General features: G+C 42.5%; 2 protein-coding genes across 3 annotated transcripts in view; both read right to left on the minus strand.

Moving 5' to 3' along the window:
* The window catches only part of KLHL30 (kelch like family member 30), a 101,437-nt gene extending 98,095 nt beyond the window's left edge, over window positions 1-3,342 (minus strand). For both annotated transcript variants that reach the window (XM_073625698.1, XM_073625697.1), the window contains exon 1: window positions 3,236-3,342. The gene's annotated coding sequence lies outside the window, so the exon portion shown is untranslated. The remainder of the gene's footprint in view (window positions 1-3,235) is intronic.
* A 17,949-nt stretch (window positions 3,343-21,291) lies between these two features.
* The window catches only part of ESPNL (espin like), a 43,994-nt gene continuing 40,599 nt past the window's right edge, over window positions 21,292-24,686 (minus strand). Inside the window, exon 6 of the mRNA XM_073628891.1 lies at window positions 21,292-22,746. Coding sequence (XP_073484992.1) covers window positions 21,292-22,746 — 1,455 coding nt within the window. The remainder of the gene's footprint in view (window positions 22,747-24,686) is intronic.

Here is a 24,686-nt window from a genome sequence, read left to right on the forward strand (position 1 = left end):
TACATTTTCTGTGCTTCACCAATCTTACAGGTCTGGGAGGTATGTATTGTATATGTATATACTAGGAGCTTATATTGTTTTAGATGGGGCTGTAGCAAGTGATGGGACCAAGCGAACCATATTATAACCCATAACCTTGTTCTTTTTACCTGGGATTAAAGTCATTTTCTGTTATAGAAGTAGGAGTGCCAGACTGTTTGTCAACACATTAAAGCCAAACTCCACCAATTTTTTTTATATATATTTGGGAAGAGTTTAAATTTCTGTTGGGCTGTCCCTTTGATGTCTATATAAGAAATGGGGATGCAAGCATCTTTAGGCCAGGAAGGCTCAGGCATCAATAACAAAATTGTAAAAGGCTGCAAATATGTTTTTTCTGTATGCCTGTTGGGAGATATATTACTTTTCTTTTATAAGTGAGATATATTCCATCACTTCCTGTCTATAATGGGAAATGTATTGAAATCTCCCCAATAGGGATACAGATGGCAATAAAAACCTCACAGAGCCCCCCTTTTTTCTTTAACCTTTACCATCCTTCACCAACTTATTATTCTTATTCAGTTTCTATTTATTATCTATTTTACTCTCTCTACAGGATAGGAAATTGACTTACTCTGATTCAAACCACCACACAGAATAAGGTAGCTCATATCTCCAAAAGAATGACTATTGGCCAACATTACACTTTTTGTCGATGGCCTTGGGACCATGACAATCCCTTCCCCATGGACCTCTGGTACAATGGGATGTCTAGCAGAGGTTTAGACGTTGTAACAAATGATAAAACATTTGTAGTGGTTTACATACTATTTTCAGACCATTCTGCCTCCTGTGTTGATGTGATGACCACGTTGTCTATGTCCCTGATGCCCAACCTGTGGCCCAGGGTTGCATACGGCCCTTTGGCACTTTTTGTGTGCCTCGTGGAGTCCCTGCAGTCACTAATCTGTGTTTCCCTATTACCGAGTTATACCACTGATACAGTTATGTAGTTATTGCACTATAGCAGTCTCATGTAACATTTCTTCTCAATGACTGTCTCCTGAAGCATGTCCCCAATCTCCAACAACTCCAATAGCATGTTCACAGTCTCTGAAAGTCTCATGCAGCATGTCCATATTCTCTATCTCTTGTATCATGTCTGCAGTCTCTTACCATCTCTTGTATCATGTCTGCAGTCTCTTACCATCAGTTGTATCATGTCTGCAGTCTCTGTCCATCTTTTGTATCATATCTTTAGTCTATACCTCCTATATCCTGTTTCCAGTCTCTGATCATCTCTTGTATTACATCCACAGTCTCTGACCATCCTTGTATCATAACATTAGTCTTTTGTTATATCCTATCCTGTCTCTTCTGCCTCTGACACTAAATATTCACTGAATTTTATATGCAGCCCTTTGGTGATGTCGAGGGCCGCACTAAGGGTTGCTACTTTTTCTTCAAGCCAGACCCGAACATTTTAGTGGCTCGCAGTAATTTTTTTTTTTTTTTTAGTATACATTATAGGATTGTAACAGGCTTGGGACACCTTTGGGCACACCAAAGAGAATAGTAATGCAGCGCACTTAGTGCCCCCTCTCCCTCCTGTCAAGCCCTGTTCTGAGCCACATTCCTGTCTGAATAATGTGTCAGGGTTTCAGGCAGACTGAAACCCGGACACTTGATTCCAAACCCGGACTGTCCGGGTGAATCCTGGACAGGTGGCAACCCTAGCCGCACTTGAGCCCCCCATATCAATCAAAGTTGACAACAACTGGTCTATGTCAATATCTTTATTCTGTTTACTTTTACACACAGTTATGTATTGCATTTGCAAAGATTAATAACACATTTCATTATGATAAATGTAAGAGGGTGTAAGCCTTTCCTTCCTTATCCAAAATTAAATAAGAAGTTTTATCTGCAGTGTGGCTTTAATTGTTAAGCCCTTGCCCATTTAAAAGTATACAAACCAAAATTGTCCCAAACAGACGAGGGACCAAGAAAAAGTGGGGCTCATAAGAAGGCAACACGAACTGTGGAAGTATCAAAAAGTATTTATTGTGGTACAAATATGATATATGTAGATAAAAGAGTATAGACCGATGACTATACTGCCCTGGATAAAAAGCTCGGTCGATCACATGGGGTCGACCAATACAAACACAGATGGGGGGGACACTACAACATGTAACAAAGGACAAACAAACAGATGTCCGGACGTCAGGGCAATTGATGTCTGCTCAACCTACTACAATGAGAAGTGTTCAGCAATGCTGAGTAAGGTTGAAAACTGTCATTAATCCCCCTGGGGGCGGCCGGACATCTGTTTGTTTGTACTTTGTTACATGTTGTAGTGTCCCCCCCCAAGCTTTTTATCCAGGGCAGTATAGTCATCGGTCTATACTCTTTTATCTACATGTATCATATTTTTGTACCACAATAAATACTTTTTGATATGACTTCCACAATTCGTGTTGCCTTCTTATGAGTCCCACTTTTTCTTGGACCCTCGTCTGTTTGGGACAATTTTGGTTTGTAGGTTTTTTCAGGGGCTGAATGGCAACCACGCTGTCATGGTACATACTATATATATATAATTACATGATTAATCAAGCCTCTTTGTATCTAATTTGGTCCCATTTAAAAGTCTACCTAATCAAATAAATGTCAAGCACAGTAAATCCTCCTAAAACAGAAGGTAATACTACATGCCTCATTTCCATCATAAATCCCTAAAACAAGAAGTGTATTCCTCATTTTAGAACAGTGGGTGGAACCATGCAGATATTTCCATTATACCCCTTTCCATATAACATGTCTGGGTTTACCTTCTAAATAAAATACAAATTTCCCCCACAAGTTTTTAAGCACGTTCTTTACTGAAACACACAACTAATGCATCACAGACATTGGGCACCAATCGGTGTCTGATACCAAACAAAGCTGCTGTTCATAGATCCTCTTGTAGAATCATCAAAAATAAAACATTTTCCAAAATGTGGTGGGCTTAATAAATGAGGTGCTTTGCCTGTTCACTATGAACCTGATGGCTTTCTCCAGCATCAGATGTCTGCAAGACGTGTTTACCGTTAGCAATTACGTAATGCTGCTTTTTAAAATAACCTGGCAGATGGTGAAGAAGTAATATAACAGTCGTGATGGACCTGCATTGCTGGAGAGGTGCATGGGGATGTTTGTAGTTTCTGGAAAGCAGTATAATTACACACTATTGTCACCGATAACTCACCAGATCTGAAGGCTGTGTATGGCTGTGTGCTCAGTTCTGCTCTTCTGGCACTTCCATGGAGTATTTCTAGTGTGTGTCTGTAGCCAGAGCTCCCTGGAATTATTAATAGATCACCCACTCAGGGACAGTCAGGCCCTCACATTCCTCATCCCTGTCAGCTGCCCCCACCCTGGATGGTTCAAGCTGTATACACAAATACTTTGGGCTAAGCTCTGTCATGAAGCAACATTTTACATACATGTGTACGTTAAAGCTAGACACAAAGATACCTCTATTTGGATGGCTAGTACACCACATTGTAGATGTATTTTCCAAAACAGTGCCCCATCTTCTTTAATATCATTGCAGCTTCTGGTGTCATCTCGCTTCTCCTTCATGGTCCACTTCACCACTGCAGGTATGCCATTTATTCAGAGCAGATGCCACCAAGTCTTCACGGGATAGGTGTCCAATGTATTAGAAAAAGGTATTGTAACAAGCTACTGTAAAACTATTTTATGGAATCAGTTAATTTCACAGCAAAATATTAGATATTACTATACAATCATTCTCCTCCATGTATGGTGGAATCATTTAAAAATCCAGCTGACACACTTGCATTTAGCAGGGATATCTGCCAGTGTATAGGGAGCTGTTGTTTGCCTTTGTACCAAGAACATTACCTATACAGTGGGTATAAAAAATAATTACCCCCACCTCTGAAATGATCACATTTTGTTGCTTTGCAGCCTGAAATGAAGACAGACACAGTTTTTGTTTTATTCATCTGTATTTACTCAGTGCAACTTATAACATTCAAGTGAAAGATATAACACCAACATGTCATAAAAAAAAAAAATAAAAAAACAGAATCACTAAGTTGGAAAAAGGACCCCTTATGTCTGTATTTTGTTGAACCACCTTTTGCTTTAATTACAGCCTTTAGTCTGTTGGGATATGTCTCTACTAACTTTGCACATCTAGACTTTGCAATATTTGCCCACTCTTCTTTGCAGAACTGCTCAAGTTCAGTTACATTTCCTTTTTCTAACTCAGTAATTCTGTTTTCGAATTTTCTTAAATTTTTTTTCTGACATGTTGGTGTTATATCTTTCACTTGGATGTTATAAGTTGCACTGAGTAAATACAGCTGGATAAAACAAAAACTGTGTCTGTCTTCATTTCAGGCTGCAAAGCAACAAAATGTGATTATTTTTAAAGGGGGTGATTCTTTTCTATACCCACTATATTTCCATATGTAGATACACACATTTAGTAATTCAAATTGTGGTAAATTTAGTTTACATTTGAACTGAAATCCATCACAATTGCCCCGTTGTGAAGACATATCAGTAGCAAGATGAGCTTTTTTGGTTTATGATAAGCAATGGCCAAAAGGACTATTTGAGTTTATTACCTGTAGAGAAAAATCCAAAAGGTAAAGTAAACCTGCTAGAAAGTGGCCAGAGGATTAAAAAAAATATATAAGCAGGGTTGACCTTCATGGGATCCACTTAGGCTCGGTTCACACAGGGACGTCGCCTGACAAGTCGCCTCCCGTTCTGTGCTATGGAACCGTTCTAAGGGGAGCGACGCAAGTCGCTCCGACTTAGAAAAAGGTTCCTGTACGACTTTGGGGGCGACTTGGGGCGACTTGCATAGACTTCTATACAGAAGTCGTTTTGCAAGTCGCCAGGGCAGTCATGTGCAGGTCGCCTCGGTGAGGCGACCTGCAAGTCGTGCCACCTCTGGTGTGAACCGAGGCTTACTGTGTACTGAACTTGAAGTTACTAAAGCTGAAAAAAAAGATACATATCAAGAGTTGAACAATAGAGTTCAAATAAAAAAAAACTTGCATCCACAGAAACCCATAAAAAAAATCATTATAAAGAGTAATGCCTTGCATGAAATCAAAGTTCCCCATTCACCGCTCTTCTCCCACACTGCCAGCTTTAATCTGGAGCATGCACACTGCATGTGCAGAACTTCTATGTGGTCTCTGTCACTTCCCATAGATCTGGCAGAGACCCTGAGGAATTTCTGCACATGCACAAGGTCTCCTAAACTGTCTTCTGGGATGTCTATATTACACATCCCAGGAAACAGCGTATGTCTGCACATACATGGGGGCCTGCAACATCATATTTCCCTAGGCAAGGATTTAGAAAGAAAATAAATAATTTAAAAGTTTTTACTTTTTTTCATGCAAATGTGTAATACGGCGTACACATGACCGGACTTTCCATCAGAATAGACTCCGACGGTCTTTCCAACGGAGTTCCGCTGAAACGGACTTGCCTACACACAATCACACCAAAGTCCGATCGTTTAGAACGTGATGACATACGACAGGACTAGAAAGAGGAAGTTCAATAGCCAGTAGCCAATAGCTGCTCTTGCGTCGTTTTTGGTCCGTCGGAACATATAGACGAGCGGTTTTCCCGATAGGAACTGATTCCGTCGGAAAGATTTCAAACATGTTCTATTTCTAGGTCCGTCAGAATTTTAGAAAGAAAAAGTCTGATGAAGCCCACACACGATCGAAATGATTCTGTTGGACCTTTTCTGCTGGAAAGTCCTGTCGTGTGTACGCGGCATTAGACTGAAGGGGGGGGGAGCAGAAGAGAAGACCTTGCTAGAATGGGGGAAGGTCTGCTTTAAATAAGGAGTAGTTCTGAACCTTAGTTTGACCAGGGATCGGTAATTTTCTTCCAAAACCGTCCATGCCCCAACAGTAAGGGCTCATTGGCTTATTTTGCAGTGCATTAACATGCATTACTGTATGTGCCTACAATGGCACATGAACCTTTTTTGTAAAGCAATGCACTACCATATGTTGCCACCTGCTTAGTCCACGCTATGTAAGTCTGTTGATCTACCTTGCAGTCCTGTAAATGTTCCATAAGTAGAAGGTAGATCCACATACATAGCAGGCACTAGGTAGACAACACATTAGAGACCCCATAGTAGAGTTAAATGATAGGTATAATTAGTAGAGGGTCTCATATTATAAACCGATATGAGGCCCATTAGTGCAAAGCAGTAGAGGTGACCCACTTTACAGTTATATGAGACGGGGCCTCACAGTGTAATGTGATGAAATGAACCCCAACTGTGTCTCTCACCTTGGAAGAATTTCAGTGCCAGGGAACCCCCAGCGCTGCTCCAAACTATCTGGCCTCTTCCTCTGCCACCTCACTTTCTCCTTCTCCCACCCCCTGTGGTGTCTTTTCCTTCTGCTCAGAACTCTTGGTCAGCCCAATCACATCCAGCCTTGCTACACCACTCACTCCTGCAGTTCTCCCCTCAGCCATGCCCCAACTTCCAGCTCATAGGCAGGGGGACGCACATGACACTGGAGAGTTGAATCCAAATGGGGTGGTGTTGGGGCAGAACTGAGGAAGGGGATAAGGTACCAAAGTAGAGTTGTGCTTCCAGGGGAGAACTAACAATTGAGGGTGAGAGGAGTTGCCAGGCCAGTGCTGCTAAGTTTTGCAGTGCAGGAGATGGTTGCGTGATGTGGAGGCAGAAGGCGGGTGCTTTTTCTGCCTCAGCCCGATCTTGTCTGGAGTTTACAGAAAACAGCTGCAGCTCAAAATGAGGGAGGCTGTCTTAGTAAAAATCTGAAGTTTTCTACCCCCAAACCCCACCGCTGTAATCTCCAGGCGCTGTATGGTTTAATTTGAGTGCTTCACCTGTCACAAGTACTCATCAAGAGTGTCAACTCTGCTCAGGGCCCTATATGACCCCTCCTCCATTTACAAAAGCTGTACTATAGCTTCCATCAATGAAATGCAATTTATGGATGGAGAAGGTGGAAATTTATTGGTCCACCCATCCTCCATTCATAGTGTGCTTTTCATTGATGGAAGCTATAATATACCTTCTATGAATGCAAAGGAGGGGCAGAAATGGTGGGCATAGTTAGCACTCTTGATGAGTACCTATGACAGGTCTAGTCAAGCATATTAACCCCCACAGAACCAAAAGATTGCAGCTGCAGGGGTATAGGGAAAAAGGAAGACAGAGGACTTTGAATTTCAACTAAAAAAGCAGCCAGCAGCACAAGGGTACTTTGCACTGATTGTAAGTATTGACCCATGTGTTGATTTTTTTTTTTATTAAATAAACGTAGGCATTAAGGCTGGGTTCAGACTGATGCGGTCTGCCACAATGAATGTCATTTGTACAGGAATCAAACCAGATTCCTGTACAAATGACATGCAAACTCAGTGCAAGGGGAATGAGCCATACATTATGCCTGAGATTCGGATGTGGTGCAGGAACTGCTCAGGAATCACTGTGGTTCCCGCAATGCATCAGTGTGAACCAGGTCTAAGGCAACTGAATAAGGCTCTTGTCAAAACATCTTCTTTTGTACAAGTTTTAAATATGTTGCTTTTACACACTAACGTTTCTGTGGCTTTTTTGTTAATATTTAGTGAACATAAGTACTTTAAATGCATATTACAGTTGCAGTATATACAGTACATTACAATTATATAAACCAGTTCAATATACATGATATATTAGAGAATAGGGTCTCCTAAAAGAAAAACATGCATAAGCTAGTGTTGAAGTATACAGTATCTGTAAATTATTTGGAAATGTTTGCACTATACAAACACACACAAAATAATATAAGTTTACATGAATATGTACATGTATGTGTAATATGCTGTTATTAGAGTTTGAAGAACAGTGCCATGACTTCACCCACATTATTGAGAATGATAGAATGGCAGTGGGTTGTCAAGAGAACCTGCAGTAAACCAACCACCTCCAGGCTGTAGTTGTTTCAGAACAGTTTGGTTAATCTATTAAAACAAATTATTTGGGGGTGTCTAAGCTAGAATTCCCTGACAATCTGCAGCCAAAGGCAAAAGACGAGGTTGTCCACATTCCCTAAGGAAGTATAAAATATTTTTAATGAGAGGAAAATCCATTGAGGGACACAGAAATGTAGAACATTATTAAGCCAAAAGCAGTCCAACTGCAGGGTGATCAATAGTCGCTGAAATATCCCATAGGTATTAAAACACCATAAATTTTAGTTTGATAGAAAATAGGAAAAGGAAGGAATGTAAAGAAACTTTAACAGAAGGTATCAAGTTAAGTGGAGAAGAGAAGAGCATCTATCTTCCAGTAATCAGGTTACCCTAAGACTATCACAGTTTAGGGAAATTTTGCAGGTAACCAATTATTATGGCCACTTACCCTCAGAGGGAATTACACTTTTAAGTACACTATGGGGTTTATTTACTAAAGCTGGAAAGTGCAAAATGAGGCTCACTTCTGCATAGAAACCAATGAGCTTCCAGGTTTTATTACCAAAGCTTAACTGAGCAAGCTGGGGTTAGAAGCTCATTGGTTTCTATGCAGAAGTGAGCCTGATTTTGTACTTTCCAGCTTTAGTAAATAAACCCCATTGTGTACTTAAAAGTGGGATATGCCTGTACAAGACTTATTAGCAATGGATACTTCCTTAGAAAGAATAATGGAAGCACACTTACTCTTTAAGGTGGGGCACATCAGATGCAGGGATTTGAAAGCCAATACCATGACTGCAGGAATAATAAACCATGTGATCAAGAAAAAGACACCCAACAGTGTAAAGCATTGGATCACCCAGCCAGATACAGGGGTAGTTCTCAAAGTTTTCCAGCGGCAAATATCTAACAACCTCCAGATGAGATCTAGAAGAGGTCAGAATAAAAGACAAACAAACAGATGGATCACCTGTTGACTTGGGAACATGTCTGTTCTACAAAACCTTACTCAAGTCAAGCTGAAGAAAGCAGAAACAACCATTAGAAGAATCCTCCTAGGATGGCAAAAGGAATAATTTCCACATTGGCCATTAGCCTGCACAGTTCAGATGACTTTCTGGTCCAAAAGATTAGTCTGGTGCACTTTCTAAATCCAGATTCCCAAACTCAGAAAGAGAGAAACTGAGTAACAGGACAAGGAAACGGACCATATGAATTGTAACTTTGCAACAATCCCATAAATCCCAAAAAACTTTAGGGAAAATGGCTGGGTAAATGATAGGACCCTCGGTTTAACAGGAAGTGTAAGAAACTAGCACACTGACTCTCTCTAGTGAAGGTCTCCTGATCACACTACAAAAGAGATGCCAGAAAAAAAGGGGCACTAGGATGGACATCGGGGCTATTAACATTAGTAGGACCCAGAACAACTGGAATATACTAAATAGTTGTTAGCATTTCTGCCTTGCAGCAATAGGGGCCCAGGTTTTAATCCAGTCAGGACACTATCGGCATGGAGTTTGCATGCTTTCCCGTGCTTGTGTAGATTTTCTCCAGGTATTCCGGTTTCCTCCCACACTCCAAAAACATGCTTGTAGGTTAATTGGGTTCTGTCCAAATTGGCCCTATTACGTAAGTGCTTGTATGTACGTATGTATGTGAGATATGGACCTTAGATTGTAAGTTCCTTGAGGACAGAGACTGATGTGGATGCACAAAAAAGTTGCCTAAATTGTCTGTGCTAATTATATACTTGTAGTAAAAAAAATAAATAAGAACTTGTGGACAGATTACTGGGAGGGGCTGGGGAAGACCCGGCTGTCATGGTGCACATTGGCACCAATGACAAAGTCAGAGGCAGATGGAGTGTCCTAAAGAACGATTTTAGGGACTTAGGAGCTAAATTGAGGAAAAGGACCTCCAAGGTAGTGTTCTCAGGAATACTACCGGTACATCGAGCCACACCAGAAAGGCAGAGGGAGATTAGGGAAGTAAACAAGTGGCTGAAGAGCTGGTGTAGTAAGGAGGGGTTTGGGTTCCTGGAGGACTGGGCCGACTTCTCAGTCGGTAACCGGTACTATAGAAGGGACGGACTGCACCTAAATGAGGAGGGTGCAGATCTGCTGGGAATGAAGATGGCCAAAAAGTTAGAGGGGTTTTTAAACTAGGCGATGGGGGGGAGGGTCCAGAGACAGTGATAGCCAGCGCGGAAGATATTTCAGAGGGTAGTCTTGGGGGCATTAGTGGTAGGTTAACCAAAGCACAAAAACACAAGGTGAATATAGTAGCAAGTCCTAGTTGCAATCTTGAAACACCCAATACGAGGACAATATGCAACCGGTCTAAACTATGTGGCATGTTCACCAATGCCAGGAGCCTGGCGGACAAGATGGGTGAACTAGAGATACTGTTGTACAAGGAGGATTTGGATTTTGTGGGAATTTCAGAGACCTGGTTCAACAGCTCTCATGATTGGCTGGCAAATATTCAAGGGTATACCCTATACCGCAAGGATAGAGAGGGTAAAAAAGGGGGAGGGGTATGCCTATATATCAAGAATAATGTACAAGTGAATGTGAGAGATGACATCACTGAGGGGGCTAGGGAGGAGGTGGAATCTTTATGGGTAGAGCTCCAAAGAGATGAAGCTAAGGGGAAAATAATACTGGGAGTATGCTATAGGCCCCCTAACCTGAGGGAGGAAGTGGAGACGGATCTCCTATCACAAATTGGATTAGCAGCAAGGATGGGAAGTGTTATCATAATGGGGGATTTTAATTATCCAGACATAGACTGGGCGGAGGGAACCGCGCATTCATTTAAGGCTCGCCAGTTCCTTAGTGTCTTGCAGGACAATTTTATGGGTCAGATGGTAGATGCACCAACTAGAAATAAAACATTACTAGATCTTCTGATTACCAACAATACAGACCTGATAACAGATGTGGAAATACGGGGCAATTTAGGTAACAGCAATCACAGGTCAATTAGTTTCAGTATAAATCACACAAATAGGAAACATGAAGGGAACACAAAGACACTGAATTTCAAAAGAGCCAACTTCCCTAAACTACAAACCTTGCTAAAAGGCATAAATTGGGATAAAATATTAGGAGCAAAGAATACGGAGGAGAGATGGGTTTGCTTTAAGAGCATATTAAATAAGGGCATTAGCCAATGTATCCCATTGGGTAATAAATTTAAAAGAGCGAACAAACATCTTGGATGGCTTAACTCCAATGTAAAAATGCATATAAAAGCAAAGGAGAAGGCCTTCAAAAAATACAAGGTTGAGGGATCATCCTCAGCATTCAGAATTTATAAAGAATGCAATAAGAAATGTAATGCCGCGTACACACGGTCGGACTTTTCAGCTACAAAAGTCCGACAGCCTGTCCGACAGACTTTCGACGGACTTTCGACGGACTTGCGGCGGACTTGCGGCGGACTTTCTAACGAACAGACTTGCCTACACACGATCACACAAAAGTCCGTCGAATTCTTACGTGATGACGTACACCGGACTAAAATAAGGAAGTTGATAGCCAGTAGCCAATAGCTGCCCTAGCGTGGGTTTTTGTCCGTCAGACTAGCATACAGACAAGCGGATTTTTCGACCGGACTCGAGTCCGTCGGAAAGATTTGAAGCATGTTTCAAATCTAAAGTCCGTCGGATTTGAGGCTGAAAAAGTCAGTTGAAAGTCCGGAGAAGCCCACACACGATCGGATTACCAGCCAGCTTTAGTCCGTCAGCGTCCGTTGGACTTTTGTAGACGAAAAGTCCGACCGTGTGTACGCGGCATAAGGGTGCAATTAGGATGGCTAAGATAGAACATGAAAGACACATAGCGGAGGAGAGCAAAAAAAATCCCAAGAAATTCTTTAAGTATGTAAACAGTAAAAAAGGGAGGACAGACCATATTGGCCCCATAAAGAATGAGGAAGGACATCTGGTTACAAAGGATGGGGAGATGGCAAAGGTATTGAATTTATTCTTCTCCTCAGTCTTCACGAGTGAATCGGGGGGCTTCAGTAACCAAAACTGCAGTGTTTATCCTCATGAGACAACACAGGAAGCACCTACATGGTTAACAGAGGACGGAATTAAAATTAGACTTGAGAAACTTAACATTAATAAATCACCGGGACCAGATGGCTTGCATCCGAGGGTACTTAGGGAACTCAGTCAGGTGATTGCCAGACCGTTGTTCCTAACTTTTACAGACAGTCTATTGACTGGAATGGTACCAGCTGATTGAAGAAAAGCCAATGTAGCACCAATATTTAAAAAGGGCCCAAAAAACATCCCTGGGAATTACAGACCAGTTAGCCTAACATCAATAGTATGTAAACTCTTGGAGGGGATGATAAGGGACTATATACAAGATTTTAGTAATAAGAATGATATCATTAGCAGTAATCAGCATGGATTCATGAAGAATCGTTCTTGCCAAACCAATCTATTAACCTTCTATGAGGAGTGAGTTGCCATCTAGATAAAGGAAGGCCGGTAGACGTGGTGTATCTGGATTTTGCAAAAGCATTTGACACAGTTCCCCATAAACGTTTACTGTACAAAATAAGGTGCGTTGGCATGGACATAGGGTGAGTACATGGATTGAAAACTGGCTACAAGGGCGTGTTCAGAGGGTGGTGATAAATGGGGAGTACTCAGAATGGTCAGGGGTGGGTAGTGGGGTTCCCTAGGGTTCTGTGCTGGGACCAATCCTATTTAATTTGTTCATAAATGACCTGGAGGATTAGATAAACAGTTCAATCTCTGTATTTGCAGATGATACTAAGCTAAGCAGGGTAATAACTTCTCCGCAAGATGTGGAAATCTTGCAAAAAGACCTGAACAAATTAATGGGGTGGGCAACTACATGGCAAATGAGGTTCAATGTAGAAAAATGTAAAATAATGCATTTGGGTGGCAAAAATATGAATGCAATCTATACACTGGGGGGAGAACCTCTGGGGGAATCTAGGATGGAAAAGGACCTGGGGGTCCTAGTAGATGATAGGCTCAGCAATGGCATGCAATGCCAAGCTGCTGCTAATAAAGCAAACAGAATATTGGCATGCATTAAAAGGGGGATCAACTGCAGAGATAAAACGATAATTCTCCCGCTCTACAAGACTCTGGTCCGGCCGCACCTGGAGTATGCTGTCCAGTTCTAGGCACCAGTCCTCAGGAGGGACGTACTGGAAATGGAGCGAGTACAAAGAAGGGCAACAAAGCTAATAAAGGGTCTGGAGGATCTTAGTTATGAGGAAAGGTTGCGAGCACTGAACTTATTCTCTCTGGAGAAGAGACGCTTGAGAGGGGATATGATTTCAATTTACAAATACTGTACTGGTGACCCCACAATAGGGATAAAACTTTTTCGCAGAAGAGAGTTTAATAAGACTCGTGGCCACTCATTACAATTAGAAGAAAAGAGGTTTAACCTTAAACTACGTAGAGGGTTCTTTACTGTAAGTGCGGCAAGGATGTGGAATTCCCTTCCACAGGCGGTGGTCTCAGCGGGGAGCATTGATAACTTCAAGAAACTATTAGATAATCACCTGAATGACCGCAATATACAGGGATATGTAATGTAATACTGACACATAATCACACACATAGGTTGGACTTGATGGACTTGTGTCTTTTTTCAACCTCACCTACTATGTAACTATGTAACTGATCCCTGTCAATCTTGCAGGCCACAAAACCCCTCAGAAGAGAGATAGGTTAAAAAGATGTTAAACGCCACAAGGGGTGTAACCATCAGTGATGGAAAAAGAGCTCTCCTACAGAAAGGAGTGCAATATCCAAAATAAAGCAGTATGGTGCTACCTTAGTAAAAATGAGCGATTCCTAGGGTGTTGAGTACTTAAACAAAGCTGGGAAAAAGCACAATGGAGCGTAGCAAATCCAGTAAAGGCAGCTGAAGAAGGTACGTGATTCAGTGGCCTAGAGTGGAAGCTAGAGGGGGAAGCCTAAGCAGTGGCATCACTAGGGTTGGCGTCACCCGGTGCGGAAAAACTTGGTGTCACCCCCCTCCACCAACTATAGTCCTCTCTCAGTACAGACCCCCCTCCACTAAGTACAGAACCCCCTCCACTAAGTACAGACCCCCCTCCATTAAGTACAGACCCCTCCACTAAGTACAGACCCCCCCTCCACTAAGTACAGACCCCCCTCCACTAAGTACAGACCTCACTCTACTAAGTACAGACTCCGCTCTATTAAGTGCAAACCCCCAACTAAGTACAGACCCCCCCTCCCACAGTATAGATCCCCCTCCCTCAGTACAGACCCCCTACTAAATACAGACCCCCTCCCACAGTATAGATCCCTCTTCCTCAGTGCAGACCCTCCTCCTGCAGTATAGATCCCCCTTCCTCAGTACAGACCCCCCTTCCCAAATTTAGACCCCTCCCACTAATTACAGACCCTCCTCCCGCAGTATAGACCCCTCTCCCTCAGTACAGATCCCCCTCCATCAGTACAGACCCCCCTCCATCAGTATAGACCTCCCCCCTCAGTACAGACCCCCCTCCCTCAGTGCAGACCACTCCTTATCAGAAAAAAAACCTCAGTGTAGAGCCCCCTTCATCAGAAAAAAAAAACGCTCAGTGCAGACCCCCCTCATCAGTATAGACTCCCCTCAGTGCAGACCCCCTCTCCACTTGTGCTAGTGGACCCCCTCTCCCCTCACATAGCGCCCCCTCCAGCGCATGTCCTCTTAACCCTCCCATTACTCCTCCATCATTTTTTAACATGCCCCTCTTCTTGGTCACTGTCCCCCTCTTCTATCCATGATCCATCTACATTACAGTAAACTGTACAGACCTCAGAACAACGTGGTGTGTGTCCCTCAGATTCCCTCCTCCTGTGTAGATGTAAACAGAGAGGAGGGGGAGGCGGCTTTGGTCCGCTCCGTGAGACAGGGAGACAGCCGGTGACACGCGAGAGACAAGATCACTGTAGGGGTGTGGAGTTAGCGATGCCTCTGCCCGCAGGTGTCACCCCTCCAGACTCCGCATCCAAACTCAGAGGACTTAACCATCAATACAGGATGAAAAAACAGTCCTTTGTTTGCCAAAATAAGTGTGTACATTTATGCAGAGGTCTGAGCAGATAAGAGAGAGATCTGCGGCACAAATGGGAGGTAGACTGTGATTGTCTGAGGTACTATTGTAGTAGCATTAGCATATGAAGAATGGGGTTTCCAAATGTATCTTTGGAATGCCAGACACAAAATGACCCCCCTAATGCATTAGACCTGCATGCATGTGAGACACAAGCTTAGATGCCAACAAGAAACCCTCACATGGTTGCAGGAAAGAAGGGTAACCCCTGGAAGTCGCACATCTATGGTGTCCTACTGTGATAAATGGAGTGGCAACCTCAGCCTTGACCTCGACCAGGCTATGCCCCAACCCATTTCACTCCGCCCCCCCGAAACTTAGTCATGGTGATGGAATGAAACGTGGGGCGGAATGAAACGTGTTAGGGGCGTGGACTGGTGAGAGTGCAGGTTGAGGTTGCCACTCCATTCATCACAGTAGGACACAATAGATGTGCAAATTCAAGGGGCTTCCCTTTTTTCCTTGAACTTTTGCAGGAGCCAGGATGGGCTCCATCCCCTGTCAGCATTCTAGCAGCAGCTGCAAACGCACTGTCTACATACCCCCTCCCTATCAACCTAAGTGGCACACACACTTTTCCCAGGTTACAGCTGAATTCCAGGCTCCAGACATTTGTTCCAAAAGCTCCAGGACACAAAGGAGCTCCAGGTCTCCTTTAGGACATCAGATCCACAATTTGAGTCACCTAGAATAGAGGACAGCTACTTCAAATGACCTGAGCTGAAACCTAACTAAGAAATCCAACTGCTAGTCAGTGAAATCAATAAAGGTAAGAACACCATCAACCTGTTTGGTGGTATGTTTTGTTGTAAGTTTGGTGGATGACTGGAGTATCTACAGTGGGCAGAGACCACTTATCAATAAATTACTTTTAAATGGGAAAAAGCTCTTTTCGCATTGTCAGGAGAAAGCCATGATTCCATAGGTTGTGTCCAAGCCTTATAGAGAATGTTTTTGGTAAATCTGCGTTTATACTCCCATCTCCTTTAAACTGAACACTGACTGCCTGCTCAAATGCATATTTGGTAAATCTGAGTTTATACTCCCATCTCCTTTAAACTGAACACTGACTGACTGCTCAAATGCATATTTGGTAAATCTGCGTTTATACTCCCATCTCCTTTAAACTGAACACTGACTGACTGCTCAAATGCATATTTGGTAAATCTGTTTGTCACCGCTGTTTCAACATCTGTAGCCATGCTCACATTATTTGAATATTTATTTAGCTATTAAGTCTTACCTAAATTATGGGTTCCCTTATCTTTACAATTTTGGCCTTTTAGTCCTCTTGTAGTTTGATTGTGATGTGAAAAGTTTTGCTCTGCTAGCTGTGTGCCTAATATTACCTCCTGATTGATTAATTGCCAGATTCAACCCACACCGAACACAGTATAAAACTAAGGCCTTCTTTACGGGGGAATACATACAGGGGGTTCTTCCAAAGAAGTGGGGTTCTTTAAATAAGTGGCACTTCCGCTGTTGCACTTCAGCGATTTGCACAAAGCAAACCACAGCAGGTGACCTAATTTCCAAATGATCTCACCTTCCTCTCTGAAACATGCACTCTTTACCTCTCCTTCTTTTCACAATTGCAGCCTCTCTCCTCAAACTCACTTTTCTTCACCCCTCTGCTCCACCCCACAATCTGTACATATCACCCTCACTTCTTCCTTCTCCCTATTACTGCACTCATCACTTCTTTCTAACTCTAAGTCCACTTGCTAACAAACCCCCCAGGATACTGAAGCATGCCCTCTCATACAAATCATATTCTCATATTACCTCCCTTACTTTTCTGCTTCTCCTAACCACTGGAGATATTTCCCCAAACCCTGGGCCTCCCTTATTTAACTGTACCTAACACACCCATCACCATCACCGTACACCCTCTGGCAGTAGTCACAATCTACGCAATTTAGTCTCCATTCCTCTTCTTCCCAACGCCAGCCTCCCCCTCTCCCGCTCGCTCTGTCTGCAACAAACTCACCGCTGTTCATGACCTCTTTGTCACTAATTCCTTCAATCTACTTGCTCTCACCGAAACCTGCCTCCACGAATCTGACACCCCTTCTCCTGCTTCCCTCTCCCAGGGTGGTCTTCACTGGACTCACTCCCCTAGGCCTAATGGATGCAAGGGAGGTGGAGTGGGATTCCTCCTATCCCCCCAAAGCACCTTCCAGGTTATTCACTCTCCTCCCTCTTTTTCCCTCTCATCATTTGAAGCTCTCTGTATACGTCTATTTTCTCCAACTTCCCTAAGAATTGCTGTGATCTACTGGCCCCCTGGACCATTATTGACTTTCCTTGATGAGTTTTCTGCCTGGCTACTCTACTTTCTCTCTTCTGAAATTCCCACAATCCTTCTCGGTGATTTCAACATCCCTGCTAATACAAACACTCCTGCTACTTCTAAACTTCTTACTCTAACCTCTTCATTTGACCTGAAGCAATGGGTACAGGCTTCTACTCACTCTGATGGCAACACCCTTGACCTTGTATTCTCCTACCTATGCACTCAGTGCAACTTCTCAAACAATCCTTTTCCTCTCTCCGACCATCACCTTATTAGTTTCTCTCTCTCCCTGTCTTCCACCACCTTTCCCTCCAATTGCCTAACCATCACCAGTAGAAACTTCAACTCTTCTCTCCTATATTCTGCTACTGACCACCTCTATGACAAAATCTCTCCCCTGTCCTGCCCCAACCAAGCCACTTCAACTACAATAAATCCCTGTCCTCCACCCTGGACAAGCTCGCTCCCCTCACTACACGTAGAATCAGGCCTCCACCTCTACAACCCTGGCAAACAGATGACACTAAAATTCTCAAAAAACGTAGTCGTGCTCTTGAGCGTCGGTGGCACAAGACTAAGTCTCTCAAAGACTTCAACCTATACAAATCAGCCCTCCAAAAATACTATTCTTTCCTCCACTCAGCCAAGCAGACCTATTTTACAACTCTTTTTAACACCTTCTCATCCAATCCCCGTAAACTTTTCTCTACCCTCAACTTTCTACTTCATCCTCCACCGCCTCCACCCACTGACTCACTCACTGCCCAGGAGATTGCTTATCACTTCAAAAACAAGATTGATACAATCTGTGATGAAATCTCCACTCTACAGGTATCTCCCCCAGTTTAGACCCCAGCAGGTACAATTGACACTCCCCTTATTCAAATCTGCTACTACAGACGAAGTTGCTAAACTTCTTTCTAATGCCCACCTAACCACCTGCCCCCTGGATCCTATTCCCTTTCAAACACTACAGTCGCCCTCTGACTCTATCCTACACTCTCTAACCCACATCTTCAATCTCTCCCTCACCTCTGGCATTTTCCCCAATGCTCTAAAACATGCACTGGTCACCCCCATACTTAAAAATCCATCCTTGGACCCTACCAATCTTAACAACCTATGCCCTATCTCCTTGCTCCCCTTTTCCTCTAAACTCCTTGAACACCTGGTTTACAACCAACTGTGTGACCACCTCATTAAGAAAAACCTTCTTGATGCCCTTCCATCTGTATTTTGCCCTCAACACTCCACGGAAACTGCTCTTTTAAAACTCACAAATGACCTACTAACTGCAAAAACCAACGGACACTATTCTGTACTCCCACTTCTGGACCTTTCAGCTGCCTTTGACACGGTTGACCACCCCCTCCTCCTAAAAAAACTTTACTCCCTTGGTCTCCGTGACTGTGCTCTTTAGTGGCTCTCATCCTACCTATCCCAACGCACCTTCAGTGTCACTTACAATGTTACTTCCTCCACTCATTTTCAATCTACACCTTTTCCCTGGGTCAGCTGATAGCCTCTCACGGTTTTCAATATAATTTCTACGCAGACGACACACAAATCAAACCCCTCCACCCTTCAACTCACTCCATCAGTCTCCTCATGCATCACTAACTTACTAACAGACATATCTGTATGGATGTCACACCACTTTCTCAAACTCAACTTTCTCAAAACCGAACTTATAATATATCCTCCCCCACATGCCTCTTCCCCTGTATTATCTGTCAAGAGCAATGGTACAACCATCCACCCATCCCCACATGTCAGCGTGCTAGGTGTTATCCTGGACTTTGAACTCTCCTTTTAGCCCCACATCCAATCACTTTCCAAAGCTTGCCGCCTCAACCTCTTCAACATCTCTAAACTACTTGATGTGTTTTGTGTGAGCACCAGTTATTTTAAGCAATTTGAAAGTGTTTTTTTCCTCTTAGCATTACATGGGAGAGAGGGATGGGGGTTTACAACACCTATATTGCCTGCAGACTTACAAACCAGCCGGCAAACTAAATTTGAATAGGCACCCCTTTTTAGGACTGGGATGCTACGCAAGTCACATGGAACTTGCTGGAAGGCAGGCTCTTCAGGAGAAGGCCGTAAGGATTTTGAATTTGAATTAGAGATGATAATAGGGGCCTTAGGCACAATTAGAGGTGGAGGTCCGATAGGGCCAGAATTAAAATAACATGTGCGATGGGAATATTGCTTGTTATCCAGTGCAAAGCTCAGTGCCTTGACTGAGGTCACCAAATAAATATTTATACAGTACAGAGTATCTTGAATGAACAAAAAATAAAAAGACCAGGAAAATATAGCTAAAGTTTTTCTCAGAACTAAGGAAAAGGCAGCCAACCTTCTGGGACACTAGCAAAAAACAAGGCAGGGTTATACAAGGGCCGGCTTAACATTTTTATTTTGTAATGTTTCAACCACCTAAAGGGGTCAGTATAACCCAAATGTCCTACTGTGTTCCTGTGTCCCTCAACAGACATTAAATTAAGTCCGTTGCTTACTTCCTTCTGAAAATGTTAGTTTACTGGCTCAGAAGGAATCACAAATAGTCAGGATTCCTTATTTGCAGACTTGTTCTGGGTCACTGACTTAAAGCACTGAAGCATAAGAGTCAGCATGATATAGCGAGACAATAAGTATTTTAAAAATAATAGCTAAGTAATGGCAGCCTACATATTTCTTATTTTACCATTCTCTTTAAGAGTAAAAAGATTCAAATGAGAGCTTTTAGCATGTATTTCTAATGTACTTTATATGAGAGATGCATATACAGTACAATAACTATATAGTTCATTCACAATGATGAGAATACTGTGCTAACATTCTATGACATTGCAATTCATGTATAATTAATGCAGAACTCAAATCTCTCATCAACATTAACTATTTTTAACCCTTATGCTGCTGATATTAGTGAATAGATAGGAATGTATATTGTATTAAATGTTTTAAACCTTTTTTTTTTTGCATTCCTTCAGTTTCTTCCTGGTTTCTGGCTTTGCCAAATTGATGTCATACATCCCAGGAGTCTTCATGAGCATTTTTTTCTTTCATCTGCAGGAGGGGAGGGGGGTCTTTCTCAGCTAAGCACACCCTTCTGCCTGCATGCCTGGGCTAAGGGCAGATGGCTTCTAGGAAGTAAATGCTACTTGAAGGATCTGTCCTTACTCAAGACTGCCATGACTAGAAAATCTAGGGGGTGATTTATTTAAGTGATTTCTAAACATAATAAAGCATTGAGACAAAAATGGATGGGTTAGTTTGCTTTGAATAATAAAAATAAATTAAATAGAGTTTTCAGTACATGGTGTTCAAATACAGTTTAGTTCCACTTTAAACATCTGTCCTGGATGAACTTCCATCTATTTTGCTCCCTCTTCTCCCATACCCTTGAAAGCGTGTGAGAAATATGCAATGCATGAAATCTAGTCAAACCAAGCAAAGTACCTTTAAATTGGCCCTGGAATTTTTCTGTGTCTCCAAATATGCTTTTTAGTTGGGGGTAAAATATTACTTATAACACATCCCATTTTCTAACATTAGTGAGATATGTGAACCAATAGCAGGTATAAATTTGATGATAAATGGGTATGGGACATATGTAAAGTCATTGTAAAGTTCCAGGTGGGATATCATTGCCTTCCATATATACCATATTTTTATATATACTGTATATGTTTTAAAACTTAGTTTACAACACAAGAATTGTTGGCTGGATTATAATAAAAGCTAGTCCATTTACTAAAAGAGTATACAGTATATAGTTGTATCACCACTTACTAAACATGTACCAGTGACTACAAAGTGCTGAAATTGAATTTGAGCTACAGTATTTCTGCTATGTTACCCTTTAGTTATGACTCAACTCCAAATATTTCAGCCTCTTTCTCTTTCCAGAATGAGAAGCTTCTGTCAATACACTGATAAATGTCATTGCCATCAGATGACTGGACAGTCTTGTTTAATTTTAATCTCTGATTTTGCACCTGATCTGTGCCATTCCCAAAGAATCTGACCTTAATGTCCTCAAAGCCATCGGACCAAGTCCGTTGTCCTGTGGCTATCTCCTGTAACACAGTACAGTGAAATTCTCTAGCAGTTGGCCAACCATGGCGTCCTAGTTGGTCAAAAACTTCAAAACATAGCAGGTGCCTCATCCTTCGTTCTTCTTCTGGCAAGTCCTGTTCAAGTAGTCTAAAGTAGCCCAACATGAACAAGTCCAATGAAAGACTATCATGATTAGGAGTCTTATTGCGTGATGTTGACACAAACTGTTCAGGAGATTGAATTGTGGGAGTATTTTCAGTACATTTAGTGTCACTTGGGGGAATGGATTTCCAGCTTCCAATTAGGCGCTGAACAGTTGATCTTTGCTTTAACAGTTGCTCTATAAGTTTTCCTACACGCGGGCAATCTTCCTGTTGTAAACCATGTCCATTCCTTATTTCCTCATTGTCTTGAGTCAAGCCATTCCCCTCAATACTTACCGTTACTTGCTGGCAACTTTCTCTTGGTTCATTTTTAATAGGTACCCTGTTTGAGATTTCAGCATCGCATTTGTTTTCAGTTTTTTCTTTCACATTATTGGTCATTTGGCTTATATTAGGAACACCATTAGAATTATCTGAATGGTGTTGAGATTTGTCTGACACAGTTTCCTGGGAGTCTATGCTATCTGTAGCCCTTAATGTAGCATGTAGGGAGTACGCAGACCTCTTCCAGTGGCTTAGAAAGAGAAGGACAATGCGTTCTTTCCTTAGTGACCGAGGGGGGATAGGGGAAGCCCTAAGAGATGTAGAATCTTCTGAACTTACTCCAGAATCACTGGCATCTTCTGCCTGTCGCTTTATTTTAGATGACTTGACAGGAGACCCTCCTCCTGGTTGCTGCTTCTCAAACTGAACTCTAAGTCTTTTTACTGATACCCCACACTGTACAAGTTCTCTCATTGGAGAATGTGATGAAGAATGATTGCTTCCTGCTTTAACTATCTCAGTGGCAGAGTCTCCATTAGTGGTGGAAAGAAGGTTGGACATACTGTCGATCACATTTGTCATGCATGTACACCATTCAGGATCCTCTTTCTGATCAAGGAGCTCAGCGTTGATGCTGACGTTAACCATGGGTGCAGGAAGAAGAGCTTGCAGTTGCCTCACTTGCCTTCTTAGTTGCCTCTCATACTTCTGACACTCTCTGCGTCGCCGAAGTTCTTCCATTTGTCCATCAAATACACAAAGTTCTTGCTCAGTGATTAGTTCCCCATAGGGGCCCAGCAGGGCACCCCTGGAACGAGAATACCTCCATTCACTCTGTGGGAACAATAAACCAGAGTTGCATTTATTGAAGAATCTGCAATTTATAATTGAGATGCTAAATATTGATCAAAGTGACAGTTACTTAGAAATGCCTACTTGTAATTCCTAGTTGTACCAGTTACACTCCCTCAGAAAAGCAAGGTTCACTGACTGTAGGATCAAAAAATGGTATTACAATGGTGTTACAGCTGATGAATGAATGAAAGAAACCAAACCAATCCACTTGCATGGCTAACTTCCCTAACTTGACCTGTCATGGGTATCTAAGGGCTGAATTAATTTTGGAATTCAAAAACAAATCAAATATATTATTGGATGGGCTAGTGGTTCATCAAATCACAGTTCTCTATACTGGTGTGATAAATTGTGACAATCATTTGGCAATCATTGCATGGAGAGAAATTCATAGAGTGGTGGAGACAAACGAGGACACTATGGGGTTGATTTACTAAAACTGAATAGTGTAAAATCTGGTGCAGTTCTGCTTCCTTTTTTTAAAGCTTAAAGTGGTTGTAAAGGCAGAAGTTTTTTTTTATCTTAATGCATTCTATGCATTAGGTTAAAAAACCTTGTGTGTCCAACAGCACCTCTCAGCCCCCCTAATACTTACCTGAGGTCCATCTAGATCCAGCAATGTTGCACGAGAGACTCAGCTGTCCGGGACTCCCCTCCTCATTGGCTGAGACAGCAGTGCAGGACCATTGGCTCCTACTGCTGTCAAAGTCAGTGAGCCAATAAGGAGAGAAAAGGGGTGGGCCGGGCCGCGGCTCTGTGTCTGAATGGACACAGGGAACTGCAGCTTGGCTGTGATGTCCCCATAGCTTGCTGCTTGCTGTGGGGGCACACAACAGGAGGGCCAGGAACTCAGAAGAGAGACCTGAGAAGAGGAGGATCTGGGCTGCTCTGTGCAGAACCATTACAGAGAGCAGGTAAGTATGACATGTTTGTTATTTTTAACGGAAAAAAAATGAGGCTTTAGTATCACTTTAATTGAACAAGGTAAATTTAGAAGCTGATTTCCTACCATGCCCAGCTGCACCAGTTTTTACACTGTCCAGTTTAGTAAATTAACCCCTATAAATGTAATTTCATTTGACAGAATGGAACTTGGCTGCAATTTAGAATTAATTTAATCCTATGTGGAAGATGCCATGTAGAATGTTTATTGAACTTTACATGACATAATTACAGTGGAAAGTATTCACAGCACTTCACTTTTTCGACATTTTGTTATGTTACAGCTTTATTCCAATTAAATTAATTATTTTCCATAAATTTCTACAGACAATACCCCATAATGACATTGTGAAAGAAGTTTGTCTTTTTGAGTATGATGCTACAAGTTTGGCACACCTAATTTGTGGGCAGTTTCTACCATTCTTCTTTGCAGGACCTCTCAAGCTCCATCAGGTTTGATGGGGTGCGTTGGTGCACAGCCATTTTCAGATCTCTCCCGAGATATTCAATCGGGTTCAAGTCTGGGCTCTGGCTGGGCCACTCAAGGACATTCACAGAGTTGTCCCATAGCCACTCCTTGGTTATCTTGGCTGTGTGCTTAGGGTTGTTGTACTGTTAGAAGATGAACCATCGCCCCAGTCTGAGGTCCAGAGTGATGTGGAGCAGGTTTTTATCAAGGATGTCTCTGAACATTGCTGCATTCATCTTTCCCTCGATCCTGACTAATTTCCCAGTTCCTGCACTGCAAAACATCCCCGCAGCATGATGCTGCCACCACCATGCTTCACTGTAGGAATGGTATTGGCCAGGTGATGAGCGGTGCCTGGTTTCCTCCAGACATGACGCTTGCCTTTCAGGCCACAGAGTTCAATCTTTATTTCATCAGACTAGAGAATTTTGTTTCTCATCATCTGAAAATCCCTTAGGTGCCTTTTGGAAAACTCCAGGCAGGCTATCATGTGCCTTTTACTGAGGTG

The sequence above is a fragment of the Aquarana catesbeiana genome, linkage group LG04 (assembly GCF_042186555.1).
Source record: "Aquarana catesbeiana isolate 2022-GZ linkage group LG04, ASM4218655v1, whole genome shotgun sequence".
Taxonomy (NCBI): domain Eukaryota; kingdom Metazoa; phylum Chordata; class Amphibia; order Anura; family Ranidae; genus Aquarana; species Aquarana catesbeiana.